Below are 18,843 nucleotides of genomic sequence, written 5' to 3' on the forward strand. Positions count from 1 at the left end.
CCTTAGTTATCTCCTAAAAGTCCTATCTCCAAATACAGCCACATAGGAATTTCGGAAGAACAGAGTTTGGTCCATAGCCATGATGCTGAGCATATTTTCATGTGTTTATTGGCATTTGAATATCTATTTTGGACAAATGTCTGTTCAAGTCTTGTCCATTCTTAAATAGGGATTTAGGTTTTGAGTTGTAAAAGTTCTTTAATATTCGTGATAATAACCTTTTATCAGCTATATGATTCACAAATATTTTCTCACATTCCATGAGTTTCCTTCTCACTATGTTATGTTCTTTGACGCTCATTTTAAATTTGGTTTGCTTATCTTTGTTGTTGAGTTGTAAGAGTTCTTTGTATATTCTAGATACAAACCTCTTACTGGCTATGTGATCTGCAAGTATTTTCTCCCACACCATGGGTTGTCATCGACTTCCTGTCAGTCGACTTTAAAGCACAAAATTTTAAATTTTGATGAAGTCCCATTTACTTCCCCTTTTGTTGCTTGTGCTCATGGTGTCTTATCTAAGAAATGATTGCCTAACTCAAAGTCATGAAGATTTACTCCTATGTTTCGTTCTAAGAGTTTTGTAGTTTTAGCTCTTATATTTAGGTTTATGATCCATTTTGAGTTAATGTTTGAATGTGGTATGAAATATTCCTTTTCTTTTAATCCCTAAGAACATAGTAATTATAGCATGTTTTGTTTTTTTACTAGATTCAATATGAAAAAAAATTTAATGAAGAGAATTTTTTTGTTGTTTTGGGAGGTCTTTGCTTTTTTAATCGCTGATTCATTGCAGAATGGGGAATCACATCTATTTATATCATCAAAAATATACCTCACTTGGATTAAGCTCATTCAGTCTGTTTTATAAGCAGAGAAATCCAAACATAAGGTAACAACAGGAAAGGCTGCCAATGGCAATTGAAATATTAATAATACTCATTCAAAGATTAGGAATAACATCTTAATTACAGATAAGAGCTTGGTCTCATCTTTTTAGTCCAGAATTGGCTATGACTATATATCATCTTTTAGTGTGATTAATGGCAGAGTAACTATTAAAGTAGGAAAGAGATTAGCAAATTATTTAACATGTCAAGTGCAGTTAAAGCATCATTTTGTCATAGATAATACAGTAAAGCTTATAGCAACAGGTGTACGTAATAAATAACTGGGAATACTCAGATCTTAAAGAATCAAGGTAATGTTTTTAAAATCAGCATTATTTACTTGGATGCAATTTTCTTCCTCTGAATCGTCACGCTGTTGAATTGGGCTTTGATTTACTGACTCTGTGAGATTTAGTGTGTATTTAATTTTTGCTTTGCAGGATACACAGAATCAAAAATTAAAGACAAGCGTATGGTATCGTGAGGTAAATGATTATTTTTTTTTCCTTCTATGCATGCTGGACTCCTGAAATTGATCTGCTGAAAAATGTTAATTATTTGAAGAATAGATATTATCTTTTTTTTTTTTTTGGCTGCACCATGTGGCATGTGGGATCTTATTTCCCTGCCCGGGGATCAAACTCATGCCCCCTGCAGTGAAAGCTCTAAGTCTTAACCTTTGGATTGCCAGGGAAGTCCCAGGAGTAGATATTATCTTTCCTTTTATAGTTCCTTACATCTGCAGCAGACCTGATTTATTAGAATCTGACTAAGATATATGGCTGTTGTTTCTGATTTGGGCAAACATCTTTAGGAGTTGGATGAGACGTCCTCTCTCCTAACAGATAGCAGCAACAGGCTGATCAATTGAGTTATTCATCCAAATTCCTCTTCAGTTCTTTGATGGGGTGACATTGCCCCTTTGTGCCATTTTCTTTTTGGCTACAGGTTTGGGATGATGAGTTTTTATCCTGGAACTCCAGCATGTTTGATGAGATTAGAGAGATCTCTCTACCTCTAAGTGCCATCTGGGCCCCTGATATCATCATAAATGAGTAGTAAGTGTGTTGGGGTGTGTTTCTGTGGAGTGTGGACTGCTTAGAATACTCAAGCCAGTTGCTGCTTCCTTTCAGACATTGTTACTATTTTTTGTTTCTCAACTTGAAGAGGAGCTGTATTGTTGGGAGCATTCAGGTTAGTATCAAAACCATGAGTTGACATCATTTAAGATACAGTGTGTGCGTGCATGCTAAGGCCCTTCAGTCATTTCCAACTCTTTGCAGTCCCATGGACTGTAGACCACCAGGCTCCTCTGTCCATGGCATTCTCCATGCAAGAGTACTGGAGTGGGTTGCCATGCCCTCCTCCAGGGGATCTTCCCAACCCGGAGACTGAACCTGCATCTATTCCATCTCCTGCATTGGCAAGCAGGTTCTTTACCAATAGCGCCACCTGGGAAGCCCTTTAAGATAAAGGTGTGATTGCTAATGCTTGATGTTACCCATGGACTATGTCTGTGTTTTAGCAGTAGCAAGTGAGTTGATCCATGAGGCTGTCATCGCTGAACGCATGTTTGCCAAGTGACAGTCTCATGGACAATGTGATTCAGTCTTTACACTTCTGGGCTAGTCTGGGATGATATATGGTCACTACCATCTCATAATCAGTTCTATGTATTAGAATGATGAAAGCTCACTCTGTAACAACAAGATCTGTGTGTTTCACACAGTGTGGACATTGAAAGATCACCTGACCTTCCCTATGTCTATGTGAACTCATCTGGGACCATTAAACACTCCAAGCCCATCCAGGTGGTCTCTGCATGCAATTTGGAGACATACGCTTTTCCATTTGATGTCCAGAATTGCAGCCTAACCTTCAGTAGCATTCTGCACACTGGTAAGTCATGAGAGGTGTAGTCTCCTAGTGGGCAAACACACTTGTGTTGGGTGGGCACACAAAGGTGAAATTTTGTTATGTGGTCTGCCAATTGATTTTATTTTTGCACTGACTTTTTATAAATCTAAAATCTTCTTGCAGTTATTTGGCTCCTGCTACAATTCAGACTGATTACAGCATTGTGCCCAGAGATAGGGCCCTTTGCTGCTGTTGGTTTGAAAACACATTAGGCCTCCATTGCCACTGAGAGCATTACAGAATTCTCATTCTATAGACAATGGAGTGCAAACTCTAAGTTCATAGCTGCTTCTTTTTTCACAACCAGAAAGTTTTTGTTCCTCATCATTACCCCTAATTCAAAATGGTATATTGAACCCCATCTCAGTAAGACTGTCCATATGGGAGCAAGAATAAAAAGGAAGGGTTTTAACTGGGAATTAGAAAAGTGGGTTGTCTTTGGTGCCTGTTTCTATGGGAAATCAACTGTTTCTGTTATTTTCAGTGGAAGATGTAGACCTGGCCTTCCTGAGGAGCACAGAAGACATTACACGAGACCAAAAGGCATTTTTGAATGACAGTGAGTGGGAACTTCTTTCTGTGTCCTCAGCCTACCGCATCCTGCAGAACAGCGCTGGAGACTTTGCGCAGATCCAGTTCAATGTAGGTTCCACCCCTCTTCCTGTCCCTGTTGCCCACTTCTCTGCAGTCTTTCATCTTCCCTATCAGTCTGAGCCATCTCTGCTCTCCTGCATATTCTCATTCATATCACCTAAGCACAGCTGATTCGGATGGCTCCAGACATCCATTTGCATCTGAGACTAGAGGTTCAGCCATAGATCCTGGACTCCTGCTGAAGCAATTCCATACATGAACATAAAGAGGATGGTTTTCGGACACAGAGCCCCGAACCAGCCACTGCTGCAGGAGTCCTCAAGCCTTTCAGCACATATAACATTCTCACTTCTAATTGCCACTGAGAAAGGAAAAGAAACCCACACACAACAGCAACCAAAATTAGGAGAAAAATGTCTCTTCAATATGAATGTCCTGTGTGACATTAAGTAAATTATTAATTATTCCAGATGCAAATGCATAAAATTATCATATTATTAACTTAAGTATCTTGAGGGATTAGCTAACCTGTCACCAGCAGGATCCTCAGAGACCACTGATGGTTTCCAGATCTGAGAAGTACAACTGCTCAGCAAGGGCCTGATAAGAACCCAGACTTCTCAGATGCGCCACCAGGAATGCTTTTGGCTGCATTGTTCCTGGGGAAATGTGTCCACTAGGTGCCTGGAGAGGGCAATGGGGAGCAGGACAGTGAAACCTGTAGCTTTGCAGTCCAGGGGCACCGTTCCTCCTTCCTTCCCGGCAAACCATCCTGACATGTGGTCTGCAGCAAGTTTCTGCAGCCGGTAGACTTGTCATTAGTGTTCAACCCTGCTTTTCTGCACAAAGTCAGCTAGTGATGGTGGTAGCTGGGGGGTGGGAGGGTCCTTCAGACCAGGCAATCTGACTGAAAGCTAGAGACTACAGACAGGTCAGGATTAAGCACAGCTGAATTCTCCTAGAAACAAACCTTTTGAACAAGAAGGAAACTGCAAGGAGATCCAACCAGTCCATTCTAAAGGAGATCAATCCTGGGTGTTCATTGGAAGGACTGATGCTAAAGCTGAAACTCCAATACTTTGGCCACCTCATGCGATGAGTTGACTCACTGGAAAAGACTCTGATGCTGGGAGGGATTGAGGGTGGGAGGAGACGGGGATGACAGAGAATGAGATGGATGGATGGCATCACCAACTCGATGGACATGAGTTTGAGTGAACTCCGGGAGTTGGTGATGGACAGGGAGGCCTGGCGTGCTGTGGTTCATGGGGTCGCAAAGAGTCAGACACGACTGAGCGACTGAACTGAACTGAACTGAAGGTGCTATGGTTACAATGGATAATTACCTGCTAAGGAGGATGGTGGTGGTGAAATAAGCGATTATTGAGGGCACCGAAGCCCTCCATTGGTTAAAAGGTGTGGTATGCAGTTTTCTAGTAAAGCACTTGTTAAAACAAGGCCTCTTAAATACAGCGGTGATTTGAACCTGACTGATGTATAACACTGGGCACCAGCTAATCCCAATTCATGCCTTCCTTGCGGTAGGGCTTGAGTCCTTGCCTCTTCTACTTGGTTTTTTAGCAAAGCTTACATTGTGGCTTGTTTGTCCACTTTTTTACCGAGGGAAAGGGAGGTGGGGTGGGGGGGATAGAAAGCTTTTTTAATTTCAATGAGTTTCTTGGCTCAGAGTAAACACCTCATTAATTTTAAAGATATCAGCCTGCAAACATTATTAATGCAGCCCGAATAATGGAGAGCATTAAAGGGAAATGTGAGGGAGTAGCACACGCAAGGTGGAACACAGTCACCTACCAAGCACTCCGGAGAACGCTGCACACACCATTGCCTACACTGCACGAAGGAGAAAAACAAAGACGGGGGAAGGGGCAGGTAAGCCAGAGTGTGGGAGTGCACACACACACACTTGCTCCCTCTCTCTCCATGGAGCAGCCGCTATTTGCAGTTACATGTCACCCTCGACCCTACGTATCGTCTTCTCAATGGTGGTCAAGTTCTTCTGTGTCCTAACTCCACTTTAAATATGATGAACACAGGCATCAAATATTGTTAAAGGGCGGAGAGGCTTCCCCGAATCACAGGGAACAGGCCCGCATTTCTTTGCCGTCTTCCCTGCCATGCTTCTTGTCCATTCAGGGTTTATGCTGAGGGCAACCGGAGAGGGCAGTGAACCGATTTCTTGCTCTGGGAGCTATTCCCAGGGTTCTGTTGCCGTGGAGGCTACGGTGGGTTGTTTGGGGTTGGGGGTTGCCTTCCACCCTGGCCCTCAGGAGCAGAATCCTGAGAAGAGTCACAGATCGTGCTTGGTGAGGCAGGGAGCCGAACTGGGGACCAGTTCTGCAACTCTGGAAGACAAAGTAGACTGAGTGACTTGCCAGGTCAGTTCTTCACCCCCTTGACCTTTCTCAGCCTCCAAGACTCCCCCATTCCCACACAGTGATGGCTTTGTGCACAATGATGGCTCACGTTCTCTTACTCCGTGCCAGACATCCAACTCTGAATTGAGCAGCCAAGTCACCCCAGTGTCCTTCAACAACCTTTAGGCAATGATGTGAAATTCAGAGCCCAGTTTCCTGCCCACATTGGACCCGCCAGGGTCCTGACAGCAAAAGGCCAGCTTCCTCTTAATCTAATCACCTGCTGTGTCGCCATCCTGGCTGCCCAGCATGGGTTTGGGGACAGATACAACAGAAGGAGGAACAAAGATCTAAATACATGGTCTGCCGGGGCCTGATGTACACGCTGCCGCTGACACTGAATCAAATGCTCCGGGTGCCCGTTTGTTCCTGCTAATGTGCAATCGTATCTGTGGCTCCAGGACATATATTGTTGATCAGAGACCACTGCTGACACCTTGGAGTCAGGCTGTATTCCACAGGGAGCCCAGAGCAGAGGCCTGTCTATGTGCAGCCTGGTGCCTGAGTCAGCGGCCACGGGAGGGGAGGCTTCCTTCAATGCACTGTTGGAGGCGCTGGTTCCCAGAAACGGGATGAGCATTCAATTTCTGTACGGCAGTGCTTTTTTGAAAAGTAATTTTATTTATTTATGGTTGTGCTGGGTCTTTGTTGCTGCGTGGCTGCTACCCTCTGGTTGGTGTGCGCTCGGGCTTCTCATTGCTGTGGCTTCTCTTGTGGAGCACGGGCTCTAGGTTGCTCAGGCTTCTGAAGTTGCAGCTCATGGGCTCTAGAACACAGTTTCAATAGTTGTGGTGAATGGGCTTCGTTACTCTGTGGCATGTGGGATCTTCCCAGACTGGGGATCAAACCTGTGTCTCCTGCATTGGCAGGTGGATTCTTTACCACCGAGCCACCAGGGAAGCCCATGTCTGGCAGTGTTTTGTTTCTTTTTTGTTTTCTAAAGAATGACGGTAGAAATGTGAGGCGGTAGAAATGATACTTGAGAACTCTTATTGGATGCAAGGGCTTCCCAAGTGGTGCTAGTGGTAAAGAAGCCGTCTGCCAATGCAGGAGACATAAAAGAGGCCAGTTTGATCCCTGAGTCAGGAAGATCCCCTGGAGGAGGGCATGGCAACCCACTCCAGTATTCTTGGACATAGGACTCTGCAGGCTACAGTTCATGGGGTTGCAAAGAGTTGCACACGACTGAAGTGACTTAGCACGCACACATTGGATGCAAACTGGCAGACAGTTGTGGGAACTAAAGTGAGCCCTGACCCCAGATATCCTCTTACAGAGTAAATGCTCATGCAAGCAGGAATTGGGAGACCTACAGGGGACTCCTAGAAAAATGAAGAGGGGCATTTGTGAAAGAAATATGCCTCATGTATCCTTTTTTCAGATATAATTTTTCTTTATAGAGTAGATTAATTTTGTTGAGATACCGATTGAATGCAGCTCGTAAACTTGATAGAAGATCCTTCCAAGCTCTACAGGTCACTCCAGAGAGAGAGAGAGAGAAAGAACTTGGACCCCTGGATCCCCTCCAGGGTGAATCATGGACTTTCTGCTAAACCAACCCAACCCATGGTCTAGATCCAAGAAGCTCTCACTCTTGCGCAAGGATCTTACTTAAATGGCAGCAACCTTCCTGTTCTTTCTGAATTGGGAATGTTGGGAGGGGCTTGGGAGAGGAGGAAAACGGGCTTCTGTATGAAGCGTGAGTCTGGGCGTCAAAATTCCAACTATGTCATAAAGACGGTCATGCAAAATTGAGTACTGGTGGGGTCTATCATCAAGGAGGCAATTAGAGGCTAACCTTGGGGCCTATTCCATCTCCAAGGAGCTCTCCACACACACATTCTGAATTAGATTGATCTCTTTCATTAACATCAATAGGCTCCAAATACCTTTGTGTACTTATTATTACCTGGCTTTAATGGATAATGAAATTGTGGCATAATATTGCTAACACCTGAAGGGTGTCTAATGGAGAACACGGACTGAAACTAAAGTGTTTTTTCTTCCCTTTCTGTGGAATTTAAAGGCACCAGCTCTTTTAGTCCATTAGAAATGATGGGCTCTAGGTAGGGGCAGTTCTGCAGAGAGCAATATCTTATTGAGCTGGTGATGTACCATCCCCCTGGCATATTGGGGTCACTGCCTCTGACATGAGCTGCAGAGAAGTGGCCCCCAGAAGACGGACTTCAAGAGGGGAGCCCCACTTTGGGCTCACTCCACTCTCTCGCCCATTGGAACTAAAAGAACCATTATTAGCAGACTCTAATTCAACTCGACGCACCTCTTTTGAGTTCTTATCCTGTGCCAAGCTCATTGCTAAGCGCCGAGGACACCAGCATGAATAAAACAAGACTCTAGGTTCCTATCACGGGCCTCAAAATCTGTGCAAGGAGACACGATAACAATGACCACAAAAGCAAGCACTGAGTCTGTATTAAGCACCATTTTAGAAGTTTGCATATTTAATCCTTACATCTCTATGAGATGGGGACTCCATGTATCCATATTTTCACAAGTGGTTGAACTGGGGTGCAGAGAAGTTAAGCAACTTAACCAAGGTTAACAGGTGACTGGTGGAACCAGGACTTGACTGACACACAGCTAAAGAGAAGCAGTATATTCCAGTCCATCTTGTGACATTTTCCCACTGGGAAAATGTGTTACTGGCCAAGTCGCCTGTATCCGTTTTGTAAAAAAATTATTTATTTATTTGGCTGTACCGGGTCTTAGTTGCAGCAGGCAGGATCCTTTAGTTATAGCATGCCAGATCTAGTTTCCTGACCAGGGATCGAACCTGGGCCCCCTGCATTGGGAGCCTGGCCTCTTAACCATGGGACCACCAGGGAAGTCCCCACCTGTATTAGTTTCTTCGGGTTGCCATGACAAAGTACCACTTTAAGACAATAGAACTTCCTTCTCTCATAGTTCTGAGGGTCAGAAGCCTGTAATCAAAGTGTAGGCAGGGTTGGTTCCTTATGGGCACTCTGAGGGACAGTCTGCTTCTTGCTTCTCCCTTAACTTTTGGTGGTTGCTAACAATCTTGGCTTCCCTGGGCTTGTAGGATGTACCACTCCAACGCCTGCCTCTATCTTCACATGCCTACAAAGGTATTATCCTTTGTACGTCTCTTCTCTTCTTCTTACAGGGATACCAGGCATATTGGCTTAAGGATTCACTCTGCTCTGTAAGACCTCATCTTAACTAATTTCATTTGCAATGATCTCATTTCCAAATAAGGTCATATTCTGAGCTTCTGGAAGGACATGAATTTTGGGGAGCATTATTCAAGCCAGTGGAGCTTCTGAGGAGGCTCAGTGGTAAAGAATCCACTTGCTAATGCAGGAGACACAGGTTCAATCCCTGGGTTGGGAAGATCCCCTTGAGAAGGAAATGGCAACCCGTTCCAATATTCTTGCCTGGAAAATCCCATGGACAGAGGAGCCTGGCGGGCTACAGTCCATGGGGGTCACAAAACAGTTGGACAGAACTGGTGATAAACAACAACATTCAACCCAGTAGAGTCTGCCACCTTCTGACTCTCCCAAATTCATGTCTGTCCCATGTGCAAAATATAGTCACCCTATCCCAACATCCCCAAATATCTTAACCCATTTCAGTACTGATTCTAAGACCAAAAAGTAGTGAAAGTGCTAGTCACTCAGTTATGTCTGACTCTTTGTGACCCCATGGAGTGCAGCCTGCTATGCTCCTCTGTTTATGGGATTTCCCAGGCATGAATACTGGAATGGGTAGCCATTCCCTCCTCCTGGGGATCTTCCTGATCCAAGGATCAAGCCTGGGTCTCCTGCATTGCAGGCAGATTCTTTACAGTCTGAGCCACCAGAGAAGCCCTCTAAGATGAAAATGTCATCTAAACATAAATTCAGAAAGTCCCAAATGTTATCATCAAATCAAGCATAGACTTCTGGGTATGGTCCATTCTAGGGCAAACTTCTGTCTGCAGACCTGTGAAACATCTAACTGTCAGAATCTGGTTCCTGATCCCATAAGACGTGGGGTCAGGAGTCAGGGGCAAGAGCAGGGACCTGTCCTGTCAGCAGTTCTAACTCTAGTATTTAGGATGTAGGATTGTGCCTGACCTCTGTTCATGCTCAATTTATGTTTCTTGAACATGAGCATAAAGGGCTTTGAGGATCAAATGAGATCATGGGAACAAAACATTTCTCAAAACTGTGGGATAAAAGTAGAATTTCTTTAGGCTTCACTGGGCTTGTAGAGAAAAGTAGACTAGTCCATAGGTAGTATTGCTCCCAAATCATCCTAAAGAAAAAGGTGAGTCCTTTGTTTTTGAAGAAAAACAAAAGTACAGGTACTGTTTGATCCATCTTAAGAACTGGCTCATCCTTGCTAAAAGGCAGAAGAATGGATGAAGTGGTTTTGGAAGGCCTGTCTAAGTTTACGATTTTATGTCAGCTTATAACTTATACAATTTTTTGAGTTGGAGAACTTTCTGTTTTATGTCACAGCCAAGCTAATTGTCTACCCTACCTGTTTTCTATTTTCAACTACTCTCATTATCCAGTGAGGAATATCCTCACAACAAGACTGGCTACATAAATTTGTGGGGCCTCATGCAAAGTGGAAACTCAGGGGCCCTTGCTTAAAAATTATTGAGAACGTCAAAATGACACCAAGCCAAGCACGGGGCCCTTCTAAGTGCAGGACTCCCTGTGACTGCATGAAGCCAGCCTGCCTCCCAGCCTCTCAGTTCTTGCCACGCCTCTGCCCTGACACCTTGCGGAACGTAAGGTTCGGTGAAATTGCACTTCCTTGGGAACCAGGGACCCTAAGGAGCCACACTGCTCCTCTTTAGTTCTGACCCAGATTTCTATTCACTCTCAGCATCAGCCTCTGGGTGGAGAGGAATCGTCTCAGCATGCGCTATTTACGTGGGAACTTTATTTAAAGAGTACAGCAGCTGATCTCAATTGTGCCCAAGATGCTTGGCGAGGCAAAAGTAAACTGTTCTTTAAAAACGGGGGAGAAAATCAAGGCTTGGAGAGGTTTGATGCCATCCAGAGTCCCTTAAACCAGCACATGGAACGGAGGGGCTCAGGGCCTCTGCTGTTTCTTTGACTCTTAAGTCTGGGCTCTCTCTGCTTAACCAGCATGCCTACTTGTGCTTTTCTTTGGGGTAGCATTCTTATTCTCTTCATCTCCTTTATGTAACATCCACTGTGAAGTCTCGGGGGGTCGTCTTGCTTCTACCCTCCAGAGACAGCAGACTCGGTCACCCCCATTCCCACAGCCCAGGTGGGGCCCACAACGCAAGACCTCGTGTGGACTCCGGCCCTGAACTCCCTTCTCCCCAGCCCACCTACCACAGCCACGCCTGTCACAGCGCGACAGTGCAAAGAAAGAGATTCAGGGTATTGACAGTTCGTGGTTTCTCTTGTTGACTGCACTTTGGTAAAAATGTATTTTAACCAAATGATGGCAAAACAGTGAGTGTCACTCTGGTTTAGATGTTTCCAGGCAGTTAAGTTAAATGTGGAAGACCACAGTCAGACTACAATTGGCCAAATGGCCCTGGTCTACTGAGCTCCACTGAGTCAGGATATGCTTCCAGAATCAAAGACTGAGGAGCCCTGACTCCCACCAACAAGGTGACATCTCATCTCACCCAGCTAGGCTCCTCCCCCACCACCTTCTGCTCCATCTTCTGTCTATGCAATTCTTTTCTGGCAGGGATGCCAAGGTGAAAGAGAAGACCCTGAACTCAGCTCAGAGGTCTGATCAAACTGAGAGGAGGCTGTCTGGGAAAGAGTGCAGAGCTTGGAACCAGAAGGTTCAGGGGCACATCCCACTTACTCAGCTTACTTAAAGGGCTGAGCTTTATTTTCAAAAATCTACAGAGTGGGATGCCATGTTACCTGCCAACAAACTCACACTGAGTATTAAATAAGTCACATCCCATGTGAAAACAGGCCTAGCACACTTTCTGACAGGTGGAAATCATTCAGTTGTTTGGTGAATCAGAGCAATGGGAGGTTTCAGACATTGGGTTTTTTTTTTTTTTTTTTTAATCTAACAGCACAGGGCCCAGAACATTCATTTGTTCAGTGAAAATTTATTGTGTGTGTGTGTGTTTTCAGTCCCTGAGTCATGTCCAACTCTTTGTGACCCCATGGACTATAGCCCGCCAGGCTCCTCTGTCCATTGGGTTCTCCAGCCAAGAATACTGGACTAGGTTGCCATTTCCTTTAGGGGATCTTCCCAAATCCGAGATCAAACCCATGTTTCCTGCACTGGCAGATGATTCATTACCACTGAGCTACTAATCAGTTCAGTTCAGTCGTTCAGTCGTGTCTGACTCTTTGTGACCCCATGGACTGCAGCACGCCAGTCTTCCCTGTCCATCACCAACTCCCGGGGCTTGCTCAAACTCATGTCCATCGAGTCGATGATGCCATCCAATCATCCCATCCTCTGTCATAAAATAGGCATTATTTTTGACCCCATGAGGGATTACAAATTACTATTCTCACCCTCAAAGGGTCCATAGTCTGATGGGGGAAGCAGCCCTGTCATATCCTGTTTCTCTCCAGGAAGAATGAGAATAGATTTTGTGTTCATTATAGACATGTCCTATGACCATCCCAGAGAAGCTTGGTATAACAAAATGGCAGCGGCTTTCACTGTAATTTTATGAGACTTAAATTCCCAGCTATAAGACTTCTCTCATGGCCCAGTGGTTAAGAATCCACCTGCCAATGCAGGGGACACAGGTTTGTTTCCTTGCCTAGGTAGATCCCACATGCCACCGGGCAACTGAGCCCCTGCCCCACAACCACTGAGCCTATGCGCTGGAGCCCGCACGCTGCAACTAACGAAGCTGACTCATCCTAGAACCTGTGCTCCGCAATGAGAGGAGCCACCGCAGTGAGAAGCCCACACAGCACGACTGGAGAGTGGCCCAGGCTGCAACTACAGAAAGCCTGTGGGCAGCAATGAAAACCCAGCACAGCCAAAAAATTAATTAATTTTTTTAAAACAGAAAACAATTCCCGGCCACCAGACCAGCTCTCTGCCCAGCCATGCTGTGGGCCCTGGTGGATCTCTGCAGTTGCCCCACTTCACAGCTACTTTTGCTCTTGGAGGCTGGACTGTGGCCTGCAGAGATAGGAGCCCTGGTCCAGTTTGGGAGTAGCCGGCACGGGGAGCAGTGGCCGGAGGTTGGAGGGAAGGGGAGACTGAGTGAGGTGTTTATCTTTCCATTTCTCCCCATTCCAAGGAGCCTCCACCCGCGGGCCACGCTCCTAAGAGGAAGCCACGGGTCCACCCAGCTTCCTCTCCCCTCAGGTTCTAGCCACATTGCTGGCCCTGGGCCCCTTCAGGCCTACAGGAAGGAACGGCTCACCCAGTCCCCCGTCCCTGGGGTACTGCCCTCCTCCTGTGATTTCCTTATGCCCCGCCCACATCTTGTCAAGCCCGCCTCAGCTTTCCTAGTTTCATCGTGCTATTTGTTCCTAGCCGGTCTCTGACACACACACAGGTACCAAAGTGTGTGCATTCCAAGTAAGAAGAGAGACTAAACCAAAACCAGTGTAATATTTTGCAAACTAAGTGGTTTAAGAAGGAAGATTTTGAGTGTGAGACCTGATTTGAAAACAGTTTCTCACTCTCCAGCCATGTGAATTTGGACAAGCCATTTAGTCTCCAGGATCCTCTGTCTCCTGGTTAAAATGGAGGTTATAATACTTAGCCCCCAGAGTTGCTGTGAGGACTAAAGAAGACAAATCATATGAAATGCTTAGTCCAGTGCCTGGCACACAGCAGGTGCTAAATAAATGGTGGCTTCTTCTTATTATAATTATGAATAATATTATCAATATTAGTTATACAGAAAAGCTTAAAGGATTCCCCCCTATTTTCTAAACCATAAAATAACCTATTTCTAAACAACATAGAGGGACTTCCCTGATGGGCCAGTGGTCATGAATCTGCCTTGTAATGCAGGGGACACAGGTTCAGTCCCTGGTGGAGGAACGAAGATCCCACATGCCTTGGAGCAACTAAGCCCCTGCACCTCAATTACTGAACCCATACTCTCTGGAACCACTGGGCTGCAAATACTGACCCTACATACCACAACTACGGACTTCGTGTGCTGCAATGAAAGATCACACATGATATAACGAAGATCACATGTGCTGCAGCTAATACCTGACACGGCTAAATAATTAAGTTTTTAAAAATTAAAAATGAATCATGTAGACTTTTCATATTACGGAAAAATGCTGGGACAGCAGTGTTCTTGGCTAGTCCATTGGCTTGGACCCTCTTGTCCACAGACCGCTTGTCCCTGCGCAGGTGGTGATTCGCAGGCACCCTCTGATCTACGTGGTGAGCCTGCTGATCCCCAGCATCTTCCTGATGCTCGTGGACCTGGGCAGCTTCTACCTCCCACCCACCTGCCGAGCCAGGATTCTGTTCAAGACCAGCGTGCTGGTGGGCTACACCGTCTTCAGGGTCAACATGTCTGATGAGGTGCCAAGGAGTGCGGGGAGCACCCCTCTGATTGGTGAGCAGCCCCGGGGTAACTGGGCCTTTAAAAAAATTATTATTTTTCACCATGCTGTGCATGGGCTTTCTTTAGTTGAGGGGAGCAGAGGCTACTCTCTAGCTGCAGAGCACACGCTCTAGGCTGGTGGGTTCAGTAGCTGCAGCGCTGGGCTTAGTTGCCCCATGGCATGTAGGATCATCCCGGACCAGGGATGGAACCCATGTCCCCTGAATTGGCAGGTGGATTCTTAAAAACTGGGCCACCAGGGAAGTCTGGGCGCCCGTCTGGCATTACTTCTATCCAAGATCTGATGTTGCCTTTCAGACAGGGAAGCAAGGGGCCCAGAGACTCCTGCTAACCCCACCTCCTCCGTCTCCTTCCCTCAGGGGTCTTCTTCACGGTCTGCATGGCTTTCTTGGTTCTCAGCTTATCCAAGTCCATCCTGCTGGTCAAATTCCTCTATGATGAGCGGTGCAGCCAGCAGGAGCAGACCCTCCTGTGTCTTCGAGGGGACACAGATACCGACCAGCCTCGAATGGATCCTGGGGCCCAGCTTGCTGGGGTAACAGGTTTGTGAGAAGCCTTGAGGTCCCTGTTTGTCTCGCTTGATCACTCAGCCCCAGTGCCCACAAGTGGAGCAGTAGGCCATGCATTGCTATGTGAAAAAATGGAAATATCTGCTTCTTAACCTCTGCCCTGCATTTTATATCAACTCTCTGTGGACAAGACAGTCTTCTGCTGGCTCTTTGGAAAGCCTCATGTTAGCCTAGAGATCAGCCCCTCAGTCCCCTTAGCTAGTTTTATTTACCAGTTTGGAGCCACCGACCTCAGAATAGCAGAATGCCTGCACACACACACATGCACAAATTGTATACATTTGGGTTCTAGTTGCCAAATGTGCAGAAATATACAGGTCATCCCAGTGCTCCCTTTGTCAGCACTTACACTAAAATTGGAGTGATACAAAGGTGAGTATGGCCCCTGGGCAAGGATGACATGCAAAGTCATGAAGTGGTCCATATTTTTACTGTGTTTTTTTAATTATTTATTCTTAAGGAGAATAATTGCTTTACAATGTTGTGTTGGTTTCTGCCATACAACAGTGTGAATCAGCCCTAAATATACATATGTCCCCTTCCTCTTGAACATACCTCCCACCCCATCCCACCCCTCTAGGTTGTCAGAGCACTAGGTTGAGCTCCCTATTATACAGCAACTTCCCGTTAACTTTACTGTATTCTTGAAAGTCAACAAGAGACTATATCCCAAAAGTTCTCATCACAAGAACAAAACTCTGTAACTGTGTGAGGTGATGGGTGTTACCTAGGCTTATCATGGTGATCATCTCACAGTATATACAAATATTGAATCATTATGTTGTATGCTTGAAACTAATATAATGATGCATATCAATTATACCTCAATTTAAAGAAGAACCATTCCTGCCATAAAGCTCTAAGTCAAGGAGGGCTGGCTGCTACCCCAGAAAAATCTCCCAGAAGGACGTAACCTAGACTCATCACCCTACTTGCTGTGTTCCCCGGGGTTCCTTCAGCACAGCCTTGCCTCCCCTCAGTGGGTAGGGAGAGGATCCCCAATCTTCCAGCCCATTGGCCACTTTTGCCCACGACCTTCCCTGAAGGATAAGGCCATTGGCTTCAGTGGGAAGGCAGGGGGAGCCATGGAATCCCCTGGCTCACCTACAGTATCTTCCTCTCGTGCAGAGGCCCCCGTCTGTCAAGAGCACCAGGCCCCATCAGGGACCCTGAAGGAAGTCTGGTCCCAGCTTCGATCCATCAGCAGCTACTTCCAAACCCAGGACCAGGTGGCCCAACAGGAACTTGGGTGGCTGGCCCTCCTGGAACGCTTTGACCGCCTGCTCTTCCGAAGCTACCTTGCTGTGCTGGGGCTCTATGCCATCACCCTGTGTTCCCTCTGGGCATCGTGGAGCGGCTAGTGAAGGCCCGGTTTTGCTAGGGTCTGTCCATGTGCTCTCCTGGCACTTGGGGAAGGCTGAACATTTTTTGGGGGGATATTGGAAGGAGAGGATCAGTGAGTTTTCAGCCCCTGTTTCCTCTTTTCACTTACCCCAGAACACACATCATCTAATGAGCTATTAAATGACCCAGGAGTAATACACTCATGATGAAAATGCATAAACAGTGTGAGGTATTCAGGGAAAAGCAAGCCTGGCTTCTTACTCAGTTCACTCCCCAGAAGGGACCACCATTAGCAGGCTCTTTCAGAAAATTTCCAAGCACATACAAACATACATGTATGTTTAAACTGGTTTTTAAAAGGTGTTGAGAATGCACTCCATCTCCCAGTCCTGTGTGGTTACATATTCAGTTAGTCATTCAGCGAAACTTGTACTGAGTGGCCATGAAGGCCCAGGCATTATGTTAGGCATACCAGAGAATACAGAGTAAGTCAATTTCAGATCATTCTTCACTTCCTGAAGGACCTTGTTCCAACCAGAACACAAAGTTCTGTATCCTGGAGCCATGTCTGTCTCCTGGAGCTCTGGTTCCCACCATCCCAGGTGAGTCCATCTCCCCTGTGCCTTCTCAGCAGTGCGTTCCTATTGGAAGGGATCCAGACCTAGTGCATCTCATAAACGTACACTATGCATGAGGTGCTGAACTGGGGGGGACAAGCTTAATGCATGGCCGTTGGGAGTTTCAATGAGTTTATAATCCACTATCCTTGCATTAGTCTGCTCTAATGGTCATAGCAAAATACCACAGACCTGTGGGGGCTTAAACAGATGGATTTTCTCACACATCTCAAGGTCAAGGTGCTGACAGAGTTAGTGTCTTCTGAGGCCTCTTCCTGGGCTTGTAGATGGCTGCCTTATCCCTGGGTTCTCACATGGTCTTTCTTCTGTGTGTGCACATATGTGCCCAACTTTCCTCTTCTTATAAGGACACTAGTCATTTTGGAGTGGCCCACCCTAATGAACTCATTTAATCCTAACTACTTCTTTAAAAGCCCCTTTTTTCCTATATGCATTTCCATTTGTGAGGTGCTGGGAATTAGGACTTCAACACACAGATCTGAGTGAGACACAGTTTAGCCCATAACCCTCACTTGACAGTGGAGACTTGCCAGGTCCATAATCCAGAGGGTATTCTGGCAGGCTAGAGACCCAAGCAAGAATTGCAGTTGGAGTCCCAAGCTGGTCTTCTAGCAGGATTCTCCTGGCTTCTGGGGAGGTTGGCCTTTCTCTATAAGGCTTTCAAGTGACTAGATGAAGCCACCCACATTCAGAAGGTCAATCTGTTTTACTCCAAGTCTACTGGTTTAAGACTTTAAACATCTAAGAAACACCTTCAAAGAAACATCAAGAATAATCTTTGAACAAATATCTGTGGCCCAGCTAAGGTGACACTTAAAATTAGCTATCAGAATCTCGATGGCCCCTTAACGTCCCATCTGTGCCCACAGCCACTTGTCTAGATAGAAGAGCCCTGATCACCTTGCTCTTGGGTAACTAACCAACTTCCGGTTCATTCTCCTCAGTAGTCAATTCTGGACTGATGAACCGGTCTTATGTCATTTCCTATGACCTCATAACCTGAAGACTAAGATTAGAATTCAAGCCTTCCACAATGTTTGGCTTTCTCCATTTATCATTGCTTTCTTTTTTAAAAAATAATTTTTATTATTTTTTGGCCTCATCGCATGGCATGTGGGATCTTTGTTCCCCAACTAGGGATCCAACACCTGCCCCCTGCAGTGGATACATGGAGTCTTAATCACTGGACAGCCAGGGAAGTCCCTCTTATTACAGAGTCTTAATTTTCTATTACAGAGTCTTTGATCTAGCCAAGCCAGCCTCCTCAGGAAAGGGTTTACTTCCACCTAAGCCTGTACATCTACGCTTCTGTTTCATCCATCTGTATGTCCCTGTGTGAAGACGTTGCTCAAACACCAGCCTTCTCCCACCCTTCCCACATGATCGCCATGACTATATCCCCTGTCCTCTAACTTTCAGTTCAGTTCAGTTCAGTTCAGTCGCTCAGTCGTGTCCGACTCTCTGCGACCCCATGAATTACAGCACGCCAGGCCTCCCTGTCCATCACCAACTCCCAGAGTACACTCAAACTCATGTCCACAGAGTCGGTGATGCCATCCAGCCATCTCATTCTCCGTCGTCCCCTTCTCCTCCCGCCCCCAACCTTTCCCAGCATCAGAGTCTTTTCCAGTGAGTCAACTCGTCGCATGAGGTGGCCAAAGTATAGCAGTTTCAGCTTTAGCATCAGTCCCTCCAATGAACATCCAGGATTGATCTCCTTTAGAATGGACTGGTTGGATCTCCTTGCAGTATAAGGGACTCTCAAGAGTCTTCTCCAACACCACAGTTCAAAAGCATCGATTCTTCGGCGATCAGCTTTCTTCACAGTCCAACTCTCACATCCATACATGACCACGGGAAAAACCATTGCCTTGACTAGACGGACCTTGGTTGGCAAAGTAA

General features: G+C 46.0%; 1 protein-coding gene and 1 non-coding gene across 2 annotated transcripts; both read left to right on the forward strand.

Annotated features, from left to right (window-relative positions):
- The first annotated feature begins 1,859 nt into the window (after window positions 1-1,859).
- Window positions 1,860-16,550, forward strand: HTR3B (5-hydroxytryptamine receptor 3B). Its single transcript, XM_055422378.2, has 6 exons — window positions 1,860-1,948; window positions 2,620-2,789; window positions 3,292-3,449; window positions 14,171-14,381; window positions 14,750-14,932; window positions 16,088-16,550. The coding sequence occupies exons 1-6, from the start codon at window positions 1,875-1,877 to the stop codon at window positions 16,318-16,320; spliced, it is 1,029 nt and encodes a 342-aa protein (XP_055278353.2). The 5' UTR covers window positions 1,860-1,874; the 3' UTR covers window positions 16,321-16,550.
- Window positions 15,286-15,389, forward strand: LOC129554963 (U6 spliceosomal RNA). Its single transcript, XR_008685685.1, has one exon. It is a non-coding gene; the product is annotated as a U6 spliceosomal RNA (small nuclear RNA).
- Window positions 16,551-18,843: the final 2,293 nt, after the last annotated feature.

This window comes from Moschus berezovskii, chromosome 14, assembly GCF_049115385.1.
Source record: "Moschus berezovskii isolate FMDL1 chromosome 14, NW_MosBer_1.0, whole genome shotgun sequence".
Taxonomy (NCBI): domain Eukaryota; kingdom Metazoa; phylum Chordata; class Mammalia; order Artiodactyla; family Moschidae; genus Moschus; species Moschus berezovskii.

Bases quoted from the DNA above. Each gene is read 5' to 3' on its own strand.
- HTR3B (XM_055422378.2), top strand. From the start codon at position 1,875: ATGTTTGATGAGATTAGAGAGATCTCTCTACCTCTAAGTGCCATCTGG. The intron at 1,949-2,619 runs GTAAGTGTGTTG...TGTTTCACACAG, and splicing joins GATATCATCATAAATGAGTA to TGTGGACATTGAAAGATCAC. The intron at 14,933-16,087 runs GTTTGTGAGAAG...CCTCTCGTGCAG, and splicing joins CCAGCTTGCTGGGGTAACAG to AGGCCCCCGTCTGTCAAGAG.